The sequence below is a fragment of the Zophobas morio genome, unplaced genomic scaffold, assembly GCF_036711695.1.
Source record: "Zophobas morio isolate AGI-343-1 ecotype UQ-CSIRO unplaced genomic scaffold, CSIRO_AGI_Zmor_V1 ptg000021l, whole genome shotgun sequence".
Lineage (NCBI taxonomy): Eukaryota > Metazoa > Arthropoda > Insecta > Coleoptera > Tenebrionidae > Zophobas > Zophobas morio.
In genome coordinates, this window is record NW_026972126.1 from 2,031,218 (window position 1) to 2,056,929 (window position 25,712).

At 32.4% G+C, this 25,712-nt stretch overlaps 1 protein-coding gene across 5 annotated transcripts in view; it reads right to left on the minus strand.

The window, feature by feature from the left end:
- The window catches only part of LOC135131903 (protein split ends-like), a 139,427-nt gene that overhangs the window by 66,991 nt on the left and 46,724 nt on the right, over positions 1 to 25,712 (minus strand). For 3 of the 5 annotated variants that reach the window (XM_064059762.1, XM_064059760.1, XM_064059761.1), the window contains exon 2: positions 11,490 to 11,750. The exons of 1 other annotated variant lie outside the window; for it this stretch is intronic. In XM_064059762.1, coding sequence (XP_063915832.1) covers positions 11,490 to 11,750 — 261 coding nt within the window. Of the gene's footprint in view, positions 1 to 11,489; positions 11,751 to 25,712 lie in introns of those variants that run through there. One more of the 5 variants, XM_064059765.1, reaches the window with a different exon arrangement.

A 25,712-nucleotide genomic window follows, 5' to 3' on the forward strand; every position in this document is an offset into this window, starting at 1 on the left:
AAGTGAATATTGCTGGAAACAATATCACTTCACTATTCAGTTATTAATAAACTATCTTAGTCATTATTCTAACAACATTTCTAAAATTACAGCTTTTATTGGAAATGATTTTTAAACTTGAATTTATTACAAAATTTTGATACTTGATTATGACTATCACTGTAGTCAGAAGATAATTAATTAAAAAAAGTTAAAACTACAAAACGGAAGTTGTTTTCACTTTAAGTGAAACCAAGTCCTAGATCAGTTTTATTGCGTCCCTAAATATATTTTATTTTATAGTTCGTTATGAATGAGTATGACACTACACTGATAAAACACAAAAGCAGTTGGCAAAAATTTTAATATTTAAAATTTTACACAATTGTACCAGGATAACACTTCCACTTTTTTATGAATGTGAATCTCGAAAAACGTGTATGTGATCCATACAAAAAAGTCTCTATTTGATTAAGTTTACCGGTACTGTAATACTCGCCACGCATGTGCTTAGTTTCCAGACACTAGTAAAAAAAAAATGTAGATGTAAATAAGCCAACAAATTGCATCTACAAATTCATTATTACTCCTAGTATCTAAGAATAAACATGAAGTTTAATACGCCGTTTATTTGGTAACTACATATGTAACTACGAAACACACGTGCGTATTGAAATAAAGCATTTTCAGCTTACATGACTCTTACTAAAACCAGGGTTAGTAAACCAACAAATGTGCTACCAAAGTATAAACATGCAACTGTGTGTAATATTTTTAATAAGAAAAATATACTAAATGACATTAGAAATGCAACACCGAGAAATAATTAATTAAGCTAATTTTACTGTCATTTATTAGTCTCAACTTAGTGAAATTGAAATTTCAACTATAAGAAACAACACAACAAAGGAAACGTCTAACCATCGATTCCATTACTTGCTTTTAGGGTAGTTCATCACTACTTGAATTTGTCACTGTAGCGGAGCTAAATATCTGGGAGGATTTTGTAATGTAGATAGTCTCCTGCCCATCATATTCCATATGTGTTCGATGGAATTTAAATCTGGAAATCTGGAGTGCCAGAGCAAAACATTTGAAACAGTTCGAGATAAAAGACAGAAATTTTTATTAGAGCATACTTTATGAACATGAGACTTTTACAACAAATATTGTTGAACACAAATCGTTATTTCTTGGAATTGCATTTCTAATGCCATTTAGAATAATATATTCCTAAGACAAAAATTTAAAAATTCCAAACTTAATCGAACAAACTATTCATTTTGCGGAGAAAGCAAAGGACGTTATGATCATTTAACTGGTGGGAGTAAAAAAAAACATATCAACTACTACATGAAATGAATCTTTAATTATGTTTACCACAATGTTAAATTATGGTCGAGTTCAAAATTATTAAACATGTGACACAGTACCAAAAAAAAAGTGCAGTTTTACATCGCCTGACGCTTATTAGCAAACAGTTCCTAGAATCATATGAGTGGTACACATTTAAAGCAATTCTGCGTCGGTTCCGTTATTAGCTGAGAGCAATATTTTTTATTTATCTAGACAGTGAACTTACATGATGTATACAATTTTATAAAATCATCCAATTGTTTATTCCTACTCATGTAAAATGAAACTCTTTGTTTTAATGATTTGTACTTTACACTGATGAAAGTTGATAAAATTTCATATGTATAATAAAATTAAACATACCCACACACCACGAGCGCAAACATGATAAACAACAGGGGTTTCTTTCAAAATGTCATATATGATCAAGGAATAATAATATTACCACAATCACATAAAATTTATAATTTATTTACGTATGTCACACTATTTTACCAAAAACATTGCACGATGCAAGGTTAGTAAGAGGAGTATCTCCGCCATAAATAATGTAAAGGTGTATTTAAATTTTCTGGTTTCTTTTTTCTCGTATCAGTTACTCACTTCTAAAGGATTGTTAATGAATTATCATGAGTATTTCCTGAAGGTGGAGCTGAAATTTAAGGTAAGTTTCCAAAATTGATACAATGGTTGGTAGTGACGTTTCTCATTTACCAACCAACACTCATTACGCAAGAGCGAATGCACCAAATGCTGTCCACATTAAAGTGCAATTTTAATGAACATCGATGAAATATGGTTTCCTTTTTCAGAGCTTAATGATTCGTGAAAGTGAACAAATACACCAACAAGTACAGTTTCGGTTTTGTATAATTTAAGGTTTCCTGTTTTTAATCGTTAAATTTTCGCTTAGTTACATAAGTTGTTTCGTGATGTAATAAGGAGCAGGTAAACATGAAAACCCAATAGGAAAAGTTATTACAATGCAATCGTGATAACCTCGGTGTTGAAAGGGCACCGACGATGAATGTGCTTGTTTTAGAGAAATTTTGTAATATACACGAAAGGGCGACATTGCAACGTGCCATGTCTAATTTATTCATCGTGAACAACAAGTGTATTTCTGCTGAGCAAAAATGGCAAAGACAATTAGCATATCACGTTAGCGTTTCTTAAAAGTCGATCGGTTGGTTAACTGTTAGACTTAACGGTTTTATTAAAACAAACAATAAAAAGAACACGACCTGTATGTTAAGATTTATCACACAGCGCCATATCCAGAGAGTAAGGTCACCGTCATCGTCTGTAGCGGAGACTGTTACCAACATGACCTAAGTAGGCGCATTAACTAAATGTGAAATTGCGGAAAACCTTGGAAAACAAAACTGGTGTCATAACTAATTTACCAAGTGTCACCTACTGGTAGATTAACTACGGTTAACCATATGGCTGAGTTTTGAATTTTTTTACACAACATTTTTGCAATCTATTCAAATTTGCATGGCTAATGAAGCTGACGAAACATAGTTTCAATAATGCGCTTCCATATGAATATCTAAACAAATGACCAAAAATAACAGATGCGACGTTACTCACGTCAATGAACTCAAAACAGCAATTATTTCTTATCCGTGCTTGACCTGTCGATCAATTCAAACTTCAAACGGTAAATAAAATTTAAATATTATTTCTGAGGTTCGTACATAAATGGTTACTTGTACGTATACCACTAAGAAGTCTTGTTCGAACAATGTTCCAACAATTCGCAATATAAAAACAATTTCGTTACTACGGTCAAGAGCAGAAGTTCCATTTTAAACTAGTATTTTTACATCGCCCGTTCTTAATATGCTAAATAAGATGCGTCGATTCTTCTTTAATATTTTGCTTCATAATCCTACTAATTTTTTTCTCTACTCTAAGTATCTACGATTCTTCTTTCTCGTCCATCAATGTTGTTTTGTTGTTGATCACTTAGCTGATTTTAAGGCTGTTAACCTCAACTCCACGATCTAGTTTAAAAACTAGTTTTAAATAATTTCAATTTGTTACTGTTAATCGAAACAAGAAGGCAGAAACTTCTTTTAAAAATAGAACATAAATCGCGCTGGAGCGTCACTGCATTTTCTCTCCCTTTTTCTTCCGTTATCTCGAAAAACATGGAATTCGTGGCAGACGGTAATATGTAGGAAATAAAACCGCACACTGCACTAATATCTACACATAAGAAATAATAGATAACCAATTCCACAACTCACTACAAAGTTTACAATAACAAACAAGTGCTTGGATTATTCTGTCACAAATATTTGGTTTCTTTAAATATCAAAACCGGATAGAACACGACTGATGAAACAAATTTTGGGCTTCCTCAGTTTGACTGCCCCACGAAGAGATTTGCCATTTATTTTAAATAGAAAACTATTTAATATTCGGAAAGAAACACAACGTATTAGTTTAAATGTGTTTGTTTACTTGGTGTCAAATTTTTAACCACTTAATTAACAAGGTGTTCTACAAAGATCATGTTGTCCAGGTCTTTGAGCAGTGGACTTGTTTTTAAATATATTTTACCTGCTCTGATCGGTCTGTTCTGAGGCTTTACTTTTTTTTTAATTCGACTATTTGACTATTTGAAAACGAATTTTTTTAGAATTTTTTACGAACACTCAAATTTATTGTCACTATAAAAAAAGTATGCCTTTCGTTATTTATCCACAAAATTTTGCAATACAAATGTTAACAAACAACTAACGAGCGTTCAAATAGAAACAACGTCAAGCTGGCTTTGTAAATTTGAATTTAGGGCTTAGTAAATGATTCGTTTACATTTCCAAAGCCAATTTGACGTCGTTTTTAATTGAACGCTCGTTATATTGCTATTTTTTTTTAAATACATAAATATGCTTGTAAAACCTTGAAAGAAGTTAATCAGAATATGTAAAATTACGTACACAGTTCAAAATAATTTTAGATCATGCAATTCAAAAAGCCGCACAATCTTGGTCGGCAATTTTTTGAACCCTAATTATGAGGCATTGGGGAGGGTGCGCTTTTGACTCACCTATATAATGAAAACTTTTTTTTAAGACATGACATATTTTTGATCTGTCAGTCACACCAATTATTTTTTTGGATTTGTAGCTACTACCTACAATATCTCGTGTCTTAATCCATATGAGATACAATACAAACGTGTTGCACACGATAGAAAACATGAAACCGGTTAAATATTTTGCATACAATATATTATGACTCCTTGACATTTTATGAGTTTAAAAGATTTTTCTGGTTTCAGTAATATATCACACACCTTTTACCTTCTTTTCGAAACTGCATAAAATGTCTTCATAATTTCACATAAAAAAACAAAATTACATAATGTACTCTGAGATGCTGTTAACTTAAAACGCTGTAGTCTCCGTTCACTGTTTTATGACGATCAAATATTTTAATTTCTAATGATTTAAATGCCGCACAAGAGCGAATCTTTTTAAAATAAACTAAATTCTTCTGAATTCGGCGAATATTAATTTATTTTATTTTTTGCTTATTTTAAATTTATATGCAAATTATTATAATCTGGGTTTATTCGAAACAATTGCCAAGTAACATAGTAACTACAATGACAATCCGACCACCATCATGTTCAGAGCTTTAGATGGATGTTTTCGTAAAGTTCTGCTGAAAATAGATCGTTTACTTTTCATTGAATTATTTTAGTTTGATGTAGAAAACTATTATGTGTAGTTTAACAACCGATTCATGGTCAAAATGTTGACATTTTGATGAATATGAAGGTTAGTTACTCACCAAATTACAGGAATAGCGAGAAGAAAGTTTATCATGGAAATCTATATCTTAAGGTAGATAATAACCGGCATTTTTGCAAAATAAAAGTGATTTAAGCCAATTACTAATAAAAATATATTACCACATTCTGGGTTTTTTAAGCGTGTATGTGTGTATAAGTTTGTTAAAATTTAAAATATTCAAAATTCGTAATATTCTCCACAAACGTACGCAGGTTTTAAAAGCTATGTATCCCTTGAGAAAAATACTTTCGAGATCAGCCGATAGAATGGTACGATATAACCCTAATTCGGGTCTGTCCTCAAATGGATAAGTAAATCTGCGTCTACCTGAGGTTGGTATTTATTATAAATTTTGGCGTGTACCTTTATTTGAAAACAAAAATAATAAAACTATACCGTTCAAAGTAACAAAATAAAATCAAGATGCTAGGGCGTCGTAGAACGTTAACACTATAAACGTACGTCATTTATGTTAAAAACCAACGACAGTTTTCAAATATGGCCAACCCGAAATTTTCTTTTCTCAATCGCACGTTATATCAAATTTCAAGGTCAATTGAAAAACTTGATATCATAATCACAATGGAAGTTAATGCACCACTTTATTCACTATTATGCTGTTAGAATAATTTAATAATGAGCAAACAACACAGAAATCGTATCAATTATTCAATGCAGACCTCCCCTTCTAATGCACATTTTAAATTATGAATCACCTACATTACAACCGTTAATGGCTGCCAATGGAGTTTATGTCGTTATATCGTGCATTTGCATATGTAATTTTATGACTACACGTAGAGAAACTGATAATGTGTCACCCTTGACAAAGCAAAAGATGCAGCTTTCATGATGAAGGCGTGCGTTATAAACACTAAAAACCGCTATATGAATAAACATAACAATTATGTTTCTACGTTCAGGGTTGGATGAAGGGAAGGTGTGTCTCAGATAGGTGCGACTGCCACTGTCTGCTGCACGTATTTATTTGCATAGACAAAGCGATATAAATGCGAAAACCTCTCCTTTCCCCCCACAACTGTCACGTCATGTCCATGTAATCAGTGAAGTGGTTAGAAGATAATTAAATGGAACGGTTATTTTACCACACCTACCCAATTAGTATCGTATCTTTGATGTGTACATGTCTGGAAATTAAGGCTAATAATCTGACAAGTTCGTGTTATTGTTGGCATCGTATTGTTACAATTTTTACAACCTAAAAACATGCGCATGGCTGAAGGTTTCAACTATTTTTCAGAAATTTTTCAAGTAATATATAGATATACATATATACTTCTTTTTTTATTACTATTATTTTAAGAAACGGAAATACGTCGGTTATGTTGGTTAACGTTACAAAACCTTCAAAAATTTTAAGTAAGCTTATTAAGTTTGAAGTTGTTTTTGTGTGAGAAAATGGATGCGATCTAAACCACTGGAAAAAAATTAACTATAGATCACGTTATGACAGCCAAATTAAAAATAGAATAAAAGATACCGTGAAAGTGATGTAAATCCTCTTTATACAACAATCCAAATAAATCAACCACATTACACATGGAAGGCAGTACCAAGCAAATATAAGAACGGGTGAAAAGTTGTCAAGAAAATTAATGCACGAGGGTTAACCAAGATGTAACCAAATTATCTACAATCAGTTTGTTATAAAACCAAGAAATTATAAAACATTTTAGTAAATAAATATTGTATTACTTCTCGTAACAATCATGTACCCGGAACCCCGACTATAAAATTACGATAAACTGATTTCATAATTATCTACGCTGTTGGCATATTGTCACAAAAAATTACTTAATTATAATTTTTCGAAGTTTTGGGAGACTTCTACCCGTACCACAAGATTTTAAAATATTTTCAATTTTATTACTTCTTTTAGCCACCGTACTCTTACAAAACAAACGTATATTTCACATTCTCCCTGGATCGTATTTTAGTTTCCTAAAGATTTTTCAAAAGATGCTTTCAACTAAATTTTAATAAAACACATACTATGTACATAGGTGTATAAGCATTTCTGTAAATCTGAATTACCATTTCGAGAATGACTTAGTCGTGCTGTACTATTTTACAAGTCAAACCATTAAAAAATTGGTCCAAAGTTACTTATAAAGGACTTCCTTCGCATCTCGAGGCAAAACATCAAAATAAATTCAATATGTGAGCAGAATTGAAGTATGGTAAGGTGCGGAAAAATCCAGACGTCCAGCAAGAGTTGGTTATGCGCGTTTCCCAAAAATCAGGAGTATGACACTGGCAAAATATTGCACAAAAATTGTTGTGAAATAATTGTGACAGAGATCAAGGCGGATTCAAAAACCACAAGTACAGGAATTTGTTTACGTCATTTAATTGTTGGTAGCGATGATTAGACAAATTTCGATTGGTATTTTACCATCTACACTAAACATATGTATAAAATTTTACAATTATCGATCTAGCAGTTTCCGACATGATCGGTCTAATAAAAATCGACAGACAAACAGCAGAGAGAGAGAGAGACAAAAACGGGATACCTATTTTTTCGTACTGGGGCGGTCATAAAATAACAAGAAGACATTAAAGTAGTCATTCGTCTTTAGAGATTTGTGAAGCCATTGGAACGAAAGACTGGTCAACAATAAATATCCTTCAGGTGGTTCTCGGTCACAGGTAGAAAATCTCAAAATTGTTCTGAAATGTAAATTTATCTTCGTATTACGTAATTACGTATTATTTTATTCTTCTAATATCTTTGTCAAAAGTAAATTTTAGTTAAAATATACATAAATCCAGTTCATCTGATACTATACTGCAATGGCCTGTTGTATAAATTTTCAAAAATTAAAAACTAGAAACAGCTGTATACAATGAACAAACTCTTTCTTCGAAAAAGACATAGTTGTGAAGATTAATACCTTTTCCAACACAAATGAGTACACTGCATTTTGAAATTCTGAACACCTATAACCTTATAATAAATTTAGAATTGTTACCTATGTCCTAAACCAAAAAGCTTATTTTTAAAATACATAATAGTATTTTTTTTATTATTGCTGTATTATCTAGAACAATTATATTATTTGCCTGCAGTAAATCGCAATCGTCCACATTCTTGAAAAACTAAAAGATTTTTTAACAAATAATGGTAAAGTTTTTAGTATATCAAAATGACACATCAACAGATGGCTAAATTAAGAAAAACATACTCCTTTATAATATATTTACAAGCTTTGCGTAACATTCTTCCTGGGGCTAACTAAGTGGTAGAGATACACTAATCTATAAATGGAGTTTTTAATATTGCTCCAAAAAAAATCTGCCAGGACAAAGTGAAAAAGCGGTTTGTCATCTAGACCAGAAGCTTTAAAATTGACACTTCTTTAGTAAGACTAATCGAGAATTGTCAAAATAATCATCGCGACATATTTATCACTGATCATTGGTGTAATAAAACAAAATGAATAAAGTTAATGAACGTTGGTAGATTAGGAAAATCAGAATTAATATTTTTCATTAAAATAGGAGCAAGTTATTTACAAATTCATATTATATTTATAACGTAACGATCTTCTGATCTTTTCTGTCAACGCGGATGTAAGAAGCATTTTCAAAATCAACATAAAAATGGTAAATAAAATGGGTCCAAGATTCAAATTAACAGTAAACGTAATGACTAATGAATTAGCAGAACCTTTCATATTATTAAAATTTAATACAAATTGAGACCCTGGCAAATTCTGTTGCAGCAATAAAAACTTAAAAACACAATTTTAATTAAACTTTCATAAAACCAATTAATAGCGTAAAACATTAATGCAGTCAACAGAATTTAAGCCAATCCACTTTGCTTATCTTTATCTTATCATGTTATTATTGCATTTTCCGTTACTTGAATTTATAATTAATGGTGTGTGACTAGTTTTTACGACCCATAAAAGTAGACGGTGATGCCTACGGTGTTATTATTATGATCGCAAAATACGGATAAGAATGATAAAACTTATCAAACTATAAAAGAAAACTGATACACCTATAGGGGGCTAAACTATGAACAATCCTTCAAAATCACAACAAACACTAAGAAGACAGTAACTGTAAATTTTTGTAAGAATTTTAAATATCGTGTATTTATGTACAATGTACTCTAAGTGCTCAGACTAATTATTATACAAGGGACAAATGTACCATCCTATTGTTGTTTTGTGTAGTTTCCCAAACAAAGTGATCGAAAAATAAGTAGGATATAACGATTTGAAGCGACGAAAATCAAATACCCTGTTGAAAAAAAAATACTAAAAATTCTAAAATATAAATGACTTGAAAATATTTTTGCAAGGTATGCAAACAAAAAAGAAAAATTTTCCAAGAGTTGTATAAGTCTTAACACTATTATAATATATTATAACTTTAATATTAATAATTTCACAGACAGAAATTTGATTAACTATTTGCATGTTATTAAAAGACAAGAAAGTGTACTCCTTAAGTCGGGTATTCACGTTAATGCATACCCGTGCACTGTACAGGCATACGGCGGTATATGAAGCCAGTTTTGAAGATAAAAATAGCATATGTATGTAAATAGAAGTAGTGTAACATTGTAAACTTAAATCACGTATTATTAAGCTGACAAACACAAAAGGCTAGCATTTTTTAAATTCCAACTCTCGATATGATGATTGGTGTTTAACCGCTTAAACTTAACAATTTAAGAAAGGATTTACTGTCAAGGACTCTTCTTTTTTTTTTTAACAAATGCAACGTGTACATAACAACACAACTCTGTAGATAGTTGACTTGAAAATTCTCAATGATAAAAGTTCTCCTTTTAGCTGAAACCTCAAAAATATATTTTGGTCGAATATCAATGAAAGCTTTTTTCTGTTTGAGAAAGTGTTAAAAATATTAATGCCACCAAGTAACATTACAATTACGAAAATCTGGTGACAAACTGTTAAAAAATTAAGAGTGGACTTCTCATTACAAAAAATATGAAAACTGCAAAAATCTTTATTCACCACATGATACGCAAGCTTTGTGCACAGACTCCCTCAGGAATTGGGAATGTCTGTAATGAATCTGCAACACGGTAAACTCGAGATTTACCATAGGCTAGCATCCCACTATCAATCCGTTTCACACAAAAGTTAGAGAAAATGTGAGCGTCAAAACATTTCCACAAGGAGCAAAACTGACGGGTAATTTTAATTTTGTAAATACATCGAATGCGTAACTCGAAACAAAATCTTCACAATATCTCCAGAACATTTATAAAAGGGTTATTGAATTTTTTTATAAAACCACTTTTTATGCTACCAAAGCGCCAAAGTCAAAGAAACAACTTCTGTAAAATTCGTACAGTGTGAAGTCGATCGACAACAGGTACACAGTGCAGCAAAACTCACAGTTGTAAATAACCTGTATGATGTACCTTGATACCTGTCACTGACAGTTCAAGCGTTAATGGTATTGTATAGCCTTCTTAAAAAGTATTACTATAAGTTCCATTTGCAAACAAAATTCAAAGCGGTAACTAATTAAAGATTAATATTCATTAACCTGTAGAAATATAGATCGTGGATATATAAATATATAGAAGGAAATATTGTTTGTAACTTTCATAAATCACACAGGGTACATCCAAGGGAATTTTTAAGCGAATTTCTTTTAGAAAATATTAAACATTGCAATTTTCTTTAAAAGCACTTTTATATTTTTTAATCATTTATCAAAATATATATCATAAATTAAATACGCCTGCTTTTCTTTGTTGTTTATAGTGGTATTTCCACACTCCAATCTGTAAAGACTTTTAGTATGTATTAAATAAAACCCCAAAAAAAGTGCTGTATTATAAATCAATGTCAGTTGAATTTGGTTGTTTTTAGTTTTTTCTGGATTACAAAGGTGTTGAGATGTAGTGTCTGACAATCTGTAATTCAGATATATAAATCGATATTTGCTATTTGCATAGATGGATGCCCTACTTTCCGGAAAAAAAATACACGTACCGTTCGTTGTCCGGCAATTTGCCAACAATGTCATTGCATCAGCTGATTACTAACGACTACATACGCTGCTAAAAAATAGGAAAGTAACAAAATTACTGTTACATAAAACCAAAAAATTCAAATTAAAAGACACATATGGTGTATTTCTTTACTTAGAAAATTCCCAACGTCCCTCATGACATGAACCACCACCAGTCTAATCATCTCCAACCTTCCTCTTCTATTTCCTGAACTTTATAGCAAGAAATACAACCTTTTTTATCACCGTCGCGTTTAATTGCAGTCCCACTCTTATCGCTGTTTTTTTTTTATTTGCTGAACTCACCCGTGGCCGTTGGGAAATCTGGTGCTACCCGGAGAGGTAGAATACGAGGAGGGCGTGTTCTGCGGTGAAGCAGCGGACGGAATGGCAGCAGGTTCGTAGTACTCCGTGGTCAGAGTCCTATCGTCAATTTTATGTTCGGCGTTGTGGGCTTTGGACGCACTTTTGATGTCCATGAACGCCACCGTACACGCCATCGCGCTCTCGCCCGCCTCCTCCTTGGCGCCCCTCGGCAACAATTTGACACTCTGCACGCGGCCATACCTTCAAATACACCAAAATGATAAAAATATGAAAATAATAAAAAAAAAGAAAACTCTTTTCGCGGAAATGTGGCAGGTCTTACGAAAGCAGTAAATGATTCAAGCAATAAGTATGCTACTATGCAGTGTTGAAAATTTATATTTAACCACAAGTTCCGATCTGCTACTTCGTAAGCAAAACGGTTAGAGTTAAGCACCTAGAAGACCGGCCAAATTTCGCTACAAAGAGCATAATCGCGTTCGTCCTGGATGATACGGTAATTTTTCTTTTGATTACAATACAAGTAAAACGTCGCATCACATTATATTTAAATAAAACAAATACTAGGAACGTGATTGTAAGGTTTCAAATGACATTTGTTGTAAAGCAACTCATTTTCTCCACATGTGAAAAGCATTAAAAATAATATATATGTAGAGTCTTTGTTTATTTCAAAGGAACGATGAAATTTCTTTTTTCTTACTTAAAATGTACACAAAACTTTAGAAGCACTTAAAATTGACCACAGCCCTTCATGAATAATAACAAAGACTCTTGTTTTTTACATCTCTTTTTTATTTATTTTTTTTTTCAAAAGCAATTATTTTATGTATATATAAAAATTAAATCCACATCACTTTAGAAAATACTTTGAATAAATATAGGTGTCACGTGTAAACAGGACTCCGGAATGAAGAAAACGATTATTCAGTCCTTGTTTCTAGAATTCACTTGTCAAATGTTTTATTTCACACGAAATTACTCCAAAAGCTTATTTCGAAACCTGTTATTTTCGTGACACGGTGTTAATGAGCATAATATTTCTAAACAAATTTTATAAAACACTTGTCTAGTTTGAGAAACAAAAAACATCTTTATTTCCAATAAAACCGGAAGGGCATTAATTAATTCCATGAAAACTCCAGACACATTTTCTTTGCAATCTTTCTATATGTATATGCGTCAGTCTATATAATATAGTCGTATAATAAAATGTTACTGTATATCCTGTATTGTATTGCTCGCACAAAACGGTGTTAAATAGTTAAAATAAAATATACAATATAGCACTGAAATAAAGGGCCATACTTGAGAGAGCATAATATAATATACGGGGGTTTCATACATGTTTCGAACATTTAATGATCTGTGAAATTTACAAATGCTACAGATTTGCCACGTCTTAGTAATGGTATACATTTTTAAAGTTTTAAATAGCATGGTTAACAAGTCATCTGTCAGAATAATTATTACATTTGGCCTTTTCGTTGCCAATATAGTTAAACATTTCGAAAGATAAGAAACAAAACAGTGCCCACTCAAATGGACGAATCATTTATAAAAGCCTTGCATAAATATCGAAACATTAATTGTTTTACAGGCTTGACTATCATGAGCAACGATTATAAATTACTCAGTTTTTGTAAACTTATCAGTTCTAGTTCTCTGGAAAAAAAAACGTACTCACTTTAAAAGTACGTTTAAATAAATAATAGTTTAAAAAACTAAAAAAACACGCTTTTATTGCTAATCGAACTAAAAACTAGAAAATAATTTTTAATGACAGAGTTTAATATTACAGTAGTAGAAGATCAAACAATCAATCATAATAAATCACCTCAAATTAAAATTATAATAAAATTTAAGTTATTAACAGAATATTTCAATTCAGAGTAAAAAGCGTGGGGTGCATTTTACTGCGGTTCATAACTATCCTCTCATAGATAGTTGCCAATATGATGATTGTAATATTTAAAATATCAAGCACCCCACGCTTTTTACTCTGAATTGAATTATTCTGTTAATAACTTAAATTTTATTATAATTTTAATTTGAGGTAATTTATTATGATTGATTGTTTGATCTTCTACTACTGTAATATTAAACTCTGTCATTAAAAATTATTTTCTAGTTTTTAGTTCGATTAGCAATAAAAGCGTGTTTTTTTAGTTTTTTAAACTATTATTTATTTTTCATTTTTTAGTCTGCGACAAATTCATAAATTGGGGAATTAATTACTTATTTAGATTTTTCTAGAAAGAACCACTCAGTGGTCTCCGTAGGATCGAGGATCCTGGCGGTCCTAATAAGGATAATGGGAAACTGTTATCAAATTATTGCATTGTCATCGATCCTTGAGACGTGTGCAAAGTTTCAAGATGATCAGACTTTTAGAAACCGATGAAAATTAAGCTCAAAGATTCCGTTACATACATACATACATAGATACATACAACCCAAGCTAATAAAAGCGTGATAAAAACCCTTATTGTGTACAGATCTCAAGAACAGTCTACATGAAAATTGGTAATTATTCCTTACAAGTTAGGTGTCCATGATACCTATATCTGTTTTACTGTTTAGTAGCTAGTTTTCTTCGTAAACTGCGATACTCGGAACTACTTTACAATGAGTTTTTCACACATTTTTTTCATATTTGTACGATCAGCACCAAGATAAATAAAAACCAAAAATAAAAATATACATATACATATTTCTCTCATATCCTCGTATTATGGTCACTGTCCTTTCAATTTTGCCAATCTAGATTTTTGAAATACCTGTAACTACTCTACAAAAGTACTTACTTTTTGAAGCACTCGTAAAAAACGTTTATTGAAGAATTATTGTAGCATGAGTACAAGCAAACACTGCTGTGATTTACATATAAATTTATCCACACGATAGTAAAATTAATTCGTGTGTTTGTCAAATAAAATCTTCGTGATCTAGTTCCACCTTCAAAACTAAATAGTAAAAAGGTATATTACTTTACAATACATATTTAAAAATTTAACTCCATCACTAACGCACATTCATTTTTCAAATGATACCACCCATAATATGGTAGAAGAGCTGTAATTGTAATCAAAATCAATCAAAAGATGATTACAAAATGACTGTGCGGTCTAATAAAAGTTATAACGAATAAAACAAGGAACTGCAATATCCGCTGAAAACATCAAATAGTTGAAGACGGGTGAAATTTAATATTCCATCAAATTTAACAAAGAAGAAGAACTTAGGAAGAAACCGACAAATATAAGTAAACTTAAACTGGTTTTCTTTTGCTTTTAAAAAAGAATAAAGACAGAAGGATGTGTGAACATTAAAATTACTTACACAAAAATAATTTATAACTTTTAAGTATATGCAAATTTATTAATAATCACATTAATATGCATAATTTAAGAAGGCTGGTATTTTTTTCTATTTATTACATTTTCAAACTGTAACTTGTAGGTGACACTAGTAAATCAGTAGCTGAATTTTTTCTCAGTTTTTTCTCCACATCTTCCAGACTTTTTCTTCCAAATTTAATGGTCCTTGAATAATTATTGTTATCGCTTTAATTTATAACCAAATAATCTTAACACAAAATTTCGCAAGTGGCAATTAATAATTTCAACAAGTTCTACACTTCTGTGAACGTTGCTTAGCAGATTCGACATTACCAATTCAATATGGTTTTAAAATGAATGGAGGGTCTAAATTATTATTGTTAGTACCGACCACAAATAGCCAATATATAGGATCTGCAACATTTGCTATTATAAAATAACGCAGATAATTATACCACTCTGAATTGACCCTTATGATGTCATCATAGCTCATTTGCACCTAGTCACCTGTTAAAGTGCCATAACTGACTCCATTAATGCGAATGGAAATCGATTCTTAATGTGTTTCCAATGTAATTAGACAGGTAATGATTTTACGAAGGCCAGGACATAAAGGAACACGTGACACAACAAATAAAGAAAAAGGAAAAACCAGGCAGATTAAATATTTGCATGTCATTAGAGTGTGTCGGTTGAATTCGCTTAACCGTAACTCCGCAATAAGACAATAGAAATAAAAACGAATCTATATGCCCTTATTGTTCTCAGTTTAGCGTCAGTTCTGATTTCTGATATCAAAATAATTCAAACACCTACAATTCATTCAACTGTGAGTTTGCAGCTTTGCAACCTACCACTAATTTATTCACTTTACAAATAATTCTTGGAACATGGCAAAGGAAACATTTCTAAAACAACAACCCCTCGAGAGATTTCTAATTCTTTTTTGTAACGTACATCCTTAGTTCCACGTAAATGTTGTCGAGTATGTAAATAACTCGTTCAAAATGTGATTCTGGAGGTGTTATATTTGTACCGCTGCTTCATTATCAAATGTCAAATGTATCGAACAGTGCATGTCATAATTTATAATATTCACATCATTTACATTTTAGAACATTATTTTATTTAAAATTATAAACTTAGCACAAGGTCTGAACTTTTTTTTATTTATTTAATCTATAACTAATAATTTGTTAAAAAAGCAAATTGTAGAGGCTTTTCTCATCGCTAAAATGGAAGAACTGTGCTAATTTTTTATTATTATCTACAAATTTTAAAACCTGCACTTTTTGGTGTCAGTGTACACATTTTCTTTTGAAACCATAGAAATGTTATAAATATGTATACTACATAACTACTAATCGTGATGTTGAGTACAGTAATTGCGGTCATGCTGTAAAGATGTGACATATAAAGACAGGTCTGATTTTAATTTAAGAGCAACTGACTAACCGAATTACGAATGTTCACTAACCGATAACCCACATTATTCGACGGAGTTTTTAAAAATCGAACGTTCTGGACTATTTACATCATATTATTTATAAATAATGTAATATACTGTAATAACAAAAGTTATAACGTAACAGAAATATATCAAGTGTAAGCAGTAAGTCAGGTATTTAGAAAATACGGAAGTAAACGTAACCATAAAAAATATGGCGGCGACAGGGGAGGCACAGCAAAATAAAAATGGGTAGCGAATAAGGTAACTAAGAACGTAAATGTTACGCAAAAGTGGAGTTTCGTAACGCAGTATTTGGATGTATTCGGTAATGTAGAAGTACGTATCATCGGAAGCAATCGATAGAACGGCTCGGTGCAAGTTCCAAAACAACCGGGTCGGTGTGTCCGACAGAGATAAGAATAATACGATGTGTTTTTTCGGTACGCTCCAAATAACTTTGCCCTGCCACCAATGCTGAGTTGGCTGTGTAGGCTATGGACGGTCTGCGCAGGCGTGCCAACCAACCGCAAAACAAAACCGTTTGATGCAGCGACTGGGCCACCATTCTAGCTCGATTTCTCGAAGGGACCCAAGCAAGCCGCAACCATCACCAGCAGCAAAAAATTTTTTCAGGATTATAGTGAAGTGTATTTTGTGTTTCTTTTGAGCATGCTGGATAGACTCACTGTCATGTTAAATTAGTAAAAGACAATCTGACGAAACTCGTCGCAGTAGGCTGGGTGTGGCACTGTCACACCAGTACAATCAGTGTAAAAAATTGCAAGTCTACTTGCAAAACAAAAATTCGACATTTTTGCAAGGAATATGCTGCACAAGAGGGAATACTACTTTTGGTGTAACTAAATGTTGATGTGAGTGTTGTACGTGGAATACTGCCAACTAAAGGATAAGTTTTTGGTCGAGTAAGTTGGTAAATTGATACAATAAGAGGTACGCTACTAACTTTACGCAAAGTCGAATTTTGAACTACGGTTGGGCACACTGGACCACTTGGTACCTCGAAAAAGAGCCACGTTACGGCTTGATCGATTTTACCTAGGTCGGCCGTGCGAAGCGACAATAACGCTTCCAGAGCCCCAGATTTCCCTCGCGTCTCGCCCCTCTCGGCGCTGTTGCCACGTTTACGCACACTCCAGCTTTCCATTGGTATCATTGTATCATGCTAGTCGCGCAGTTCGGTAATCTCTGTGAAAAACATCAACTCACGTTCACCACGCAAACGGTCCACTACACGGTATTATAGGACAGTCAGACAGAAAAGGTGTTCAGTTTCTTTTTCTCCAAGAGATCCGTTTTAGTCGTTTTGTACGTTCGATTAACATCGAAACTCGAAATATAATGTGCCCCTCCTGGAATTTGTGTTCAGGTGCACCACTTAAGCACAATTGTATAAAACGCATGCAAAAAAGTCCTCTCATTGTTCATCAAGATTTAGAACTTTTTCTACAGCATTAACATTTTTTTGTAATGTTTGTTTTTTTCAAAGACACGGTCACAACACCTGGAATTATTTCCCATATTAGATGCAAAGGTTGATGCTCAAAAAAATTCCTCGCCGTTTAGTTCGCATTTCTTAAAGAGTTCGGCAAGAATTGGATTACGTTGTAGTATAATATATATAATGGGTGCAATTGTTTTTCTGGAGCAACGCCAAAAAATGCCTGTATTTTGTGCACTTCGCCGACCTGCCAACTTCAATTACAAGAAGATTTGCGATGAGAGATAATTCAATTATCGCCGGTGTAATCAAATCCGATCAAAACTGCTTTCTATAAAACTGGACTCATATTACTACATCTTATAACTGGGTATGCTACTTTAGACAGGCCAAGCAATCGCTCGATCGTACAAGCGACGTTCCAAGAGCCAAACCTTCTGACCGTTCAATTGGTCGACTGTGCGATGTTGCCTAAGTCACGATGACGTCACGGCACTCTTGTTGATTTATAATGAGAAACAACAAAACCTGCTGTAGAGATGTGTGCGTTATACCGAAACGAAGGAAATCGCACCGATGGCTACGAAATCCTGTAATTTGACTAAATTTCCATGAATTAGCATTAAATACATCAATCTGTTGGTAGCGTGTTGGATTTGAATCGATTCAGTATGGGCTTGATGAATTTTTAACGATTCCGGTCGTTGAGGAGGCGGCTCGCGCTCACCTCTATTTATCTCGGCCTTAGAAGCAGTTAAAAGATAAAAACAGCGGACCAATGAGAAGGAGAAGATTTGTTTAGGCCGCTATCATGCAAAAACAAGTCAGGAAACGAGCTATTCGAATGCTAAATTACGAAATTATGCAGCTAAGGGGGGCACGAAATAACTGGAATTTGCCATTTCGACGTAGAAACCACACATAGATACAAAGATTGTTTGTTTTATAGACGTGTACTATATCTTACAACTCATAATTACATCTAACGTCGAATTATGCACTACTTCCCAATCAAATAATATTTATTTATCTCATTTGCAAACACATGTAATATACTCTTATCATCCATTAAACTGATGTTTCTTAAACACTATCACAAAGTTACCACATTCGGTAACCCAAATTAAAGCTATGACACAGAAGACATCTTGGTTCCTTCAGCAATGTACGTAATTTCTTTCAACAGACTGAACTAACAGGTTTCATTTTTTCGAATTACACTTAAAATCCAAAAGTAAATACACAACAAAACTGTTTTACAATATATTTCCTGAAAAAAATTATCAATAGATCAACGATGAAAACAAAAGTGAATGAAAGGTAAAGGGGACATTTCCCTGGCTAAAAATTTAAAATGGATTGAAAAATTGTTCTATTCTGACTTATTTTAGCTCATGTGTAATTTTGTGGAGGCCTGGACGGACTCCATTGTTTGTCGACTAAATTTATTCATATTAAAATTACAAAAATGTCTGTAACCGTTTATATAAAACTTACAATCCCAACAGATTTAAAGTTCTAAACACTTTTATCGCGGTATAATATTCGCTTTTATAGAAAGCTACAAACATCAGTTTAAAAAAGTAATTGACGCATTATTTAAATTATAAAATATGTATAATAATTACAAAAATTCGTCGGTCCACCACTAAATAATTTGTATTTAACGAGCAAAACATGTATATGAAAGCTTTAACAACAGACAAGTTTTACAATTTATGATACTGTATCATTTCACAACCGACAAGTTTTATACAATGACATAATCATCCCTTTGGCCTATGACCACTCTAATTTTAAAACAGCATTTTTTTACGCATTGTTATCATTTACATAATAATTAGAGGTAAAACATTCGATAACAGTGTAATAACAAAGTCAAGGTCCTCCCTTGACAATTCTACGTTTAAAAATATCTTTTCACACGTCGCGTTCATTGAATCACCTTTGTAACTACCACAAAGCAAGCAAAATTTAACGTGAACCATAAAAGTTTACTACTTAATCAACTGAACCACAGGAACTCATGGTCGGTGTGGTGAAGCGGTTTTTTTACTGTTATCAGTTCATATTTCATACAATTTTGGTAATATTGTCAACAATGCGCAATAAACTATAAATACAATTTACTCGCATGGAGATTTCTAAATTTTTGAACCCGGTTTTTATTGTAAGTAATACGAAATTTGTGTATACAGTTTGTGAATGCAAATGTGTGTTTGCCCTATGCATCCGTGTAAAAAGAATGGTAATTTGTAATATTAATTTCTCGTTACTTGTACTTATGAAATAAAAATTAACAAGTTTACATTGTTTACTATCTTTCTGCAGAGGTTATCATAGTGACGACCTCAACCTGGACCTACTCTAAATTAATCCAATATATTACGTTTGAAATGATTTATGTAAATTTAAATACTACGTGAAAAAAACAAACGAAGATACATTTCTAGTAGTACATCCATTGTGGAATGTGATAACGACACATTTAATACTATTGCTATGCAATAATACATTATGCGCTAATCAAATTAGTCCATTTTTTACTATTTCAACAATAAATTGAAAATTTCATGTAGTGTGATTGAATAATAACTTGAAAACAGAAGTATTATAAAATTTAAATGTATGTATAACAAAGTTGTAACACGAGATCGGTTCTTCTATGCCCACAAATACATATTCGTTGAGAATGCTCTGGATGCGGTTTGAGAATAAGCCCGCCGCCAAAATTTATTTGTTTGATGACAAAAATAATGATTGTGATGACTTAAAATTCAGGATTACACCACCAAAACGAGATAATAATTTTTAATAAGATAAATTTTTGGGAATTTTTTACAAAGAAATAAAAATTCGACAAAATAGTAGCCTTAAACCTGCAAAGTAAAAACAAATCAAGTTAATTCGTGAAGTTCGGCAAGATTTTTTTATGTCGAAATGGGTTCTTTATATTCGTACCTGCTAATAATAAAAATATTTCCCTGTTACATTCGCTATAAAAATGAAAGACACTTAAACGTGACCAAATTACAATGGCAAAATTGGTAAGAAGTGTAAATAACAAATTACGTCTATGTATTGTTTTTTTTTTTAAGCGTTACGGATAACGAAACCGAAATGATAAAACTGGGAACGAATTAATGTGGAGAACAATTTAAATGCGCACTAGTTTTAATGAAATGTGAAATAAGTCACAGCATTATTAATAACATTTCCGCACAGAAGAAACTATTTCAGCATCTGTAAAACTGAAAGGGCAATAAATAAAATAATGGCAGATTATTTTTTCTATTTGCGCAATAAATAATGCAATTTAGAATTATTTAATTAAATTTGCTCATTCGTTAAAATAACTGTTTCTTTAATAAATCAATTTGTATTTGAGAAAAAATAAACGAGCATTTCAAATGTTCCGTAAATTACTAAAATGTGCATTAGTTCGCAGTAAAGTGGGCATTACACTCCCACTCTTTAAAAGACGTGTCATCTGCTTCATTTCGCGCCAGTTCGGCAGGGAATGAATCCGCCCTTCTAAAGCCAAAAAAGGATCAATTATTATTCAATAAATTAATAATGTTTATTTTAAGTTTCTTTGTTAATTTTTTCAAAACTTTTAATTTGTTTGGCTACTTTTTTGCTATGAATATCTTTTGTTTTTGTTAATTTTGTATACATTCATAAAATACATTTTAATGCAGCAGGTCCATTTTTGTTTGTTATTTTCTATACAGTTTCAATAATGCACGCAGTACAGAAAATCATTGCCCAAAACAATAATTTTATTATTTCAATTTGCACTTAATATTATGCACAAAATGCAAAAACTTATGGCGCAACATAGTAAATTTAATGCGCAAATGTTATTGCGCATAGCATCAAATTTAACGCACATAGTATTAAAAATAATGCACACTTAATTACGACCCATTAATGTGAAACTAGTTCTAGAGATACAAAGACAGTATACTATGCAATTAGTTTGTAAAACATACTGGAATTCCAAATTTTGTAGGGAAAAACATTTTTGAAAAACGCAAACTCTCGGCGAAGACCTATTTATTCGCGGGCCGGAATACATAAAAAAAACTTGGTTCAAATTTATTTAGACGGATTTATTAAAAGTATTTTATACACCTTACACAGGCTGATTCACACCAGATAGCGCAGAGGATGATGCAGTACAATGTATACACAATGATATCAAATGAAACCGTATTACCAAAGTTATATACCGTTACATCTCGAATCATATTTTTAACAAACATTCAACTAAAACTTTCTACAGTAATGAATAAATAAATTGTAATCGCTGTAATCATGAAATCAATGTTGATAAAACACCAGAATTTCAAAATATGTAGTTCTTTTCGTAGATTCTATAATAAACTGGAAAGATTGTTTCAGGAAATTTGATTTTTCTACGAGAATCGCATATTTATCCTTAAAAATATTATACATACATTATTAAAGCACATATAAAGAATCATCTCACTATATATAAATTTTAGGGAAAATTAACTTTAAAAAAAGATGGATTAATAAATTAGAAGCATAGGCACATAGATTTTTCTTTGGAAAAATTTTGAAACGGACGTCAACAAATTTGTGGTGAGAATAATCGGATATACTCAACTCGCTTGACATACACCTAGTAAAACTTTTATGACTTAAGCGGCTTAAACCAAATCACCCTTAGAGGTCAGACTGGCTATGGTACGCTTTGTGAACCCGAACCGCAAGGATTATTACGGTTCATTGTTGTCATAATGGAGTTGCCAAGTTTTACAGCGTATATGTCAACTGAGTTAAGTTATACAATAGCCAGTTTGACTTACAAGGGTGGTTTGGCCTAAGCCGTTTAAGTCATAAAAGTTTTACTAGATGTATCTCAAGTGAGTTTGGTATACATCAAACTACCTCAGCCAATGATCTTTTAATGTGCAACATTTTTGATAGTTTATGTAAAAACGGCATTGTTTATACATCTCAGATCATTAAGAGGCAAATTTACGACTTGTATTTACTTTTGATTCATTCGATATAGTGATACTTAAAACATGATTAATGAATATTTTTCATAAGCTGGTCTGGTTATGCATTTGATTCTAAAGAAAAACGTAGACATTAAGTTAAGTTTCATAACTGGAGTTAGGTATAGTACTACAGGATAGTTTTCATCAATTTCGTCATTTTAAAAGCTTCCCTCTTAAGTTTATATTTGCAAAGTGATACAACACGTAAAATCACAGAACAGTTACCATTTTCTTTTTTACGTGATTAAGTGTTTTGGTTGATTCGATAAACTAATTTTGTTTATTTTAAAAATACCATGATCGTAGGAAAGAAGTTTTGAAAACAGCAATGGACTAAAGTTGTATCACTATTTTTTTTTTTTTTTTTTGTAAAGAAATAAACAATAAACGTTTCACAATCCAAATAAACATTGACAAAATTCATGAAAAATCGGAAAAATAAGACCATAATGACAAATCTCATTTATGTTATCTAGATGCACATATAGCTATGAACATATCTATCGCAACGTGGCAATCATACTAACATAATGAAAAGTTTTACACAATTCTCTCCATTTGAAAAAAAAAAGTTACTACCATTTCTGTAATTATTTAAAAACCTCCCCAACGGCTTAAAAACGCACCGAGTACTGGGAGTATTTTCCCTTCTTCGGTGAATATATGCAATAAAAAAATTCAGAAATGTGAAGAAACACTATGAATGTGAGAAATACTGAAAATATTTCCTTGTAACAAGAAATGAGCCTGGAATTTACACAAACACATTTCGCCTTTGGTACAACAAAAAACGTTAGGTACGAATAAATTTAAATTGACACACTACAGCTCCTAAGTACACCGTGATAACTTCAAACTTGCATTAAATACTGATTTTCTTTACAAGCATACAACTTTAAACCATTATGCAATTTAAATAATAATCCAATTCCTCATATAAGTTTCTCTGTGGAGAAACCAATGCGGTAGACAATGCAGATCTCTCCTTTTTACTCAACTAACAGGTTCGAACGTGTTCACACACACAGCCATCTTTTGTCACAGTCATTTGTCCGTAATTTAAAGTGACCAAAACAAAATGATAATTGTACACATTTCCACACTGAACGTCCTCAACATTCAAGGTTAAAAAACAAAATCGGACCGGTGATTTGTTTGCACGTATCCCTGCCGACAGATAAAACATGTAAAAGTATTAATTCCAACTTGGACTCGTTGAATCTAGCCGAATATACGAAACACGATTGTTCATAGCCTACGTGACTTAGGTGAATGGACGTGGATCTTTGTGGCACTTGTTTTTGCAAGGCGCTCGGCCAGTAATATGGCTGCTGACTCATCGCTATTACGCGACCTAAAAACATTCCGTTGTTTCACTGGCTGGAGACTACATAATAACTACAAAACGTATTGTTTGACAATAATCAAATCTAATGCGAGTGGTCGACTTCGACGGAACATTCCTCCAGATAAATATAGAATATAATCAAGCTGCCACGACGGATGTCTCTTGTTTATCACCACAACCGATTAACACAATACAATTAATTAAATTCGGTCCAAACGAAGAGCAGACATAAATAAACAATACGAAAAAAATATTCCTTCGAAAAGCTGAATTTGCACAAAACGAGGACGTAACTGCACGATATGCTGAGAGCACATCCAAACGCCTACAACTTGACTCATGCACTTGTCTACATAGCAGTTTCTACGCAGTAAAATAATCAAACCGTAATGCGATGTAAATGTGGCAACGTCGGCCGATGCTTTTTCCAGCGTATACGCCACATACAAGTTGCGAACAATTTCTCTGTATGGGATGAAAGTAGTTTTTGGGGTTGACCCTGCGTCAGACCAATCAATCTTGTGTCTTTTTTTCCGTCTCTGTCTATAAAGCGCCCGATTGCAGCGTGCAACATTGATGTGTTAATTTGGCAACCATCCGTCCGGTTGCTTCCAAAAGGGGTTGTAAAAAACAAAGTTGGTAACATTGCGTACCAGGCAAAAGCAGACAGACATCGATGCTACAGGAAGTGAACTACAATGAACAGATGTGTTCAGCCGTACGGAAAAAAATTGAAAACAATAGAAACTATTTGAATGCGCACGTCATGTCATGTGGAATTGTCTGCATTTTTCCTTGACCCCTAATGATAATTTGGTTTCTGGACGACATAACAGAATTTGAACGAAGCGTAATACGATTAATGTGTAATAATAAGTTCCTTATGTTATCTGCCAAATGCCGAACTCGGGATTTACAAATCATAATTTCACTTTATTTTGAGGTTATCAGAAGATTGAAAAAACGTGCGAGATACTGCTCCTTGTAGAGAACAGAGAGTATGGACGTCTTTGGCGCCCCTCAGTATATTGTGTTATTACTTTAAGTCTTCTTTTATTCTGTCACCTGAAAGTACCAGCTAAGTGACTATTAATGTTTGTGATTTTTTGTCAGGTTGACAATCCATTTAAAATTTTATGATGGCATACCTCATTGTCAAAGTGACATTAATGACAGCTGCCATGGTTTCAACCAATCAATACGTTTGTTGTGCGTACTCATGTCAAAATTGATAATTGTGAACTGACGTACTAGCATGGATGCCAATAATTCAGACTTGCCAATACAAAAATTTGCTTCAATCATTAACAGTCATCCGGTATAGGTATACATATATCCAAAATGTTTGTCTACAAAGGAATAATTTTCTCAAAATGCAACATCTTGTGAAACACTTATATACATGGAAATTTGGCATTCATATCTTTGATTTTTACTTCCCGAGCGTAAGCAAAGGAAGTATTGTAATCGAGTCCGTCGGCCGACTCTCTACTTTTACGTTTTCTCGATCTTTCATGACCCCTAGAAGAAGAAGAAATAGGTCTCCCATTTCCGTCTGTCTGTCCGTC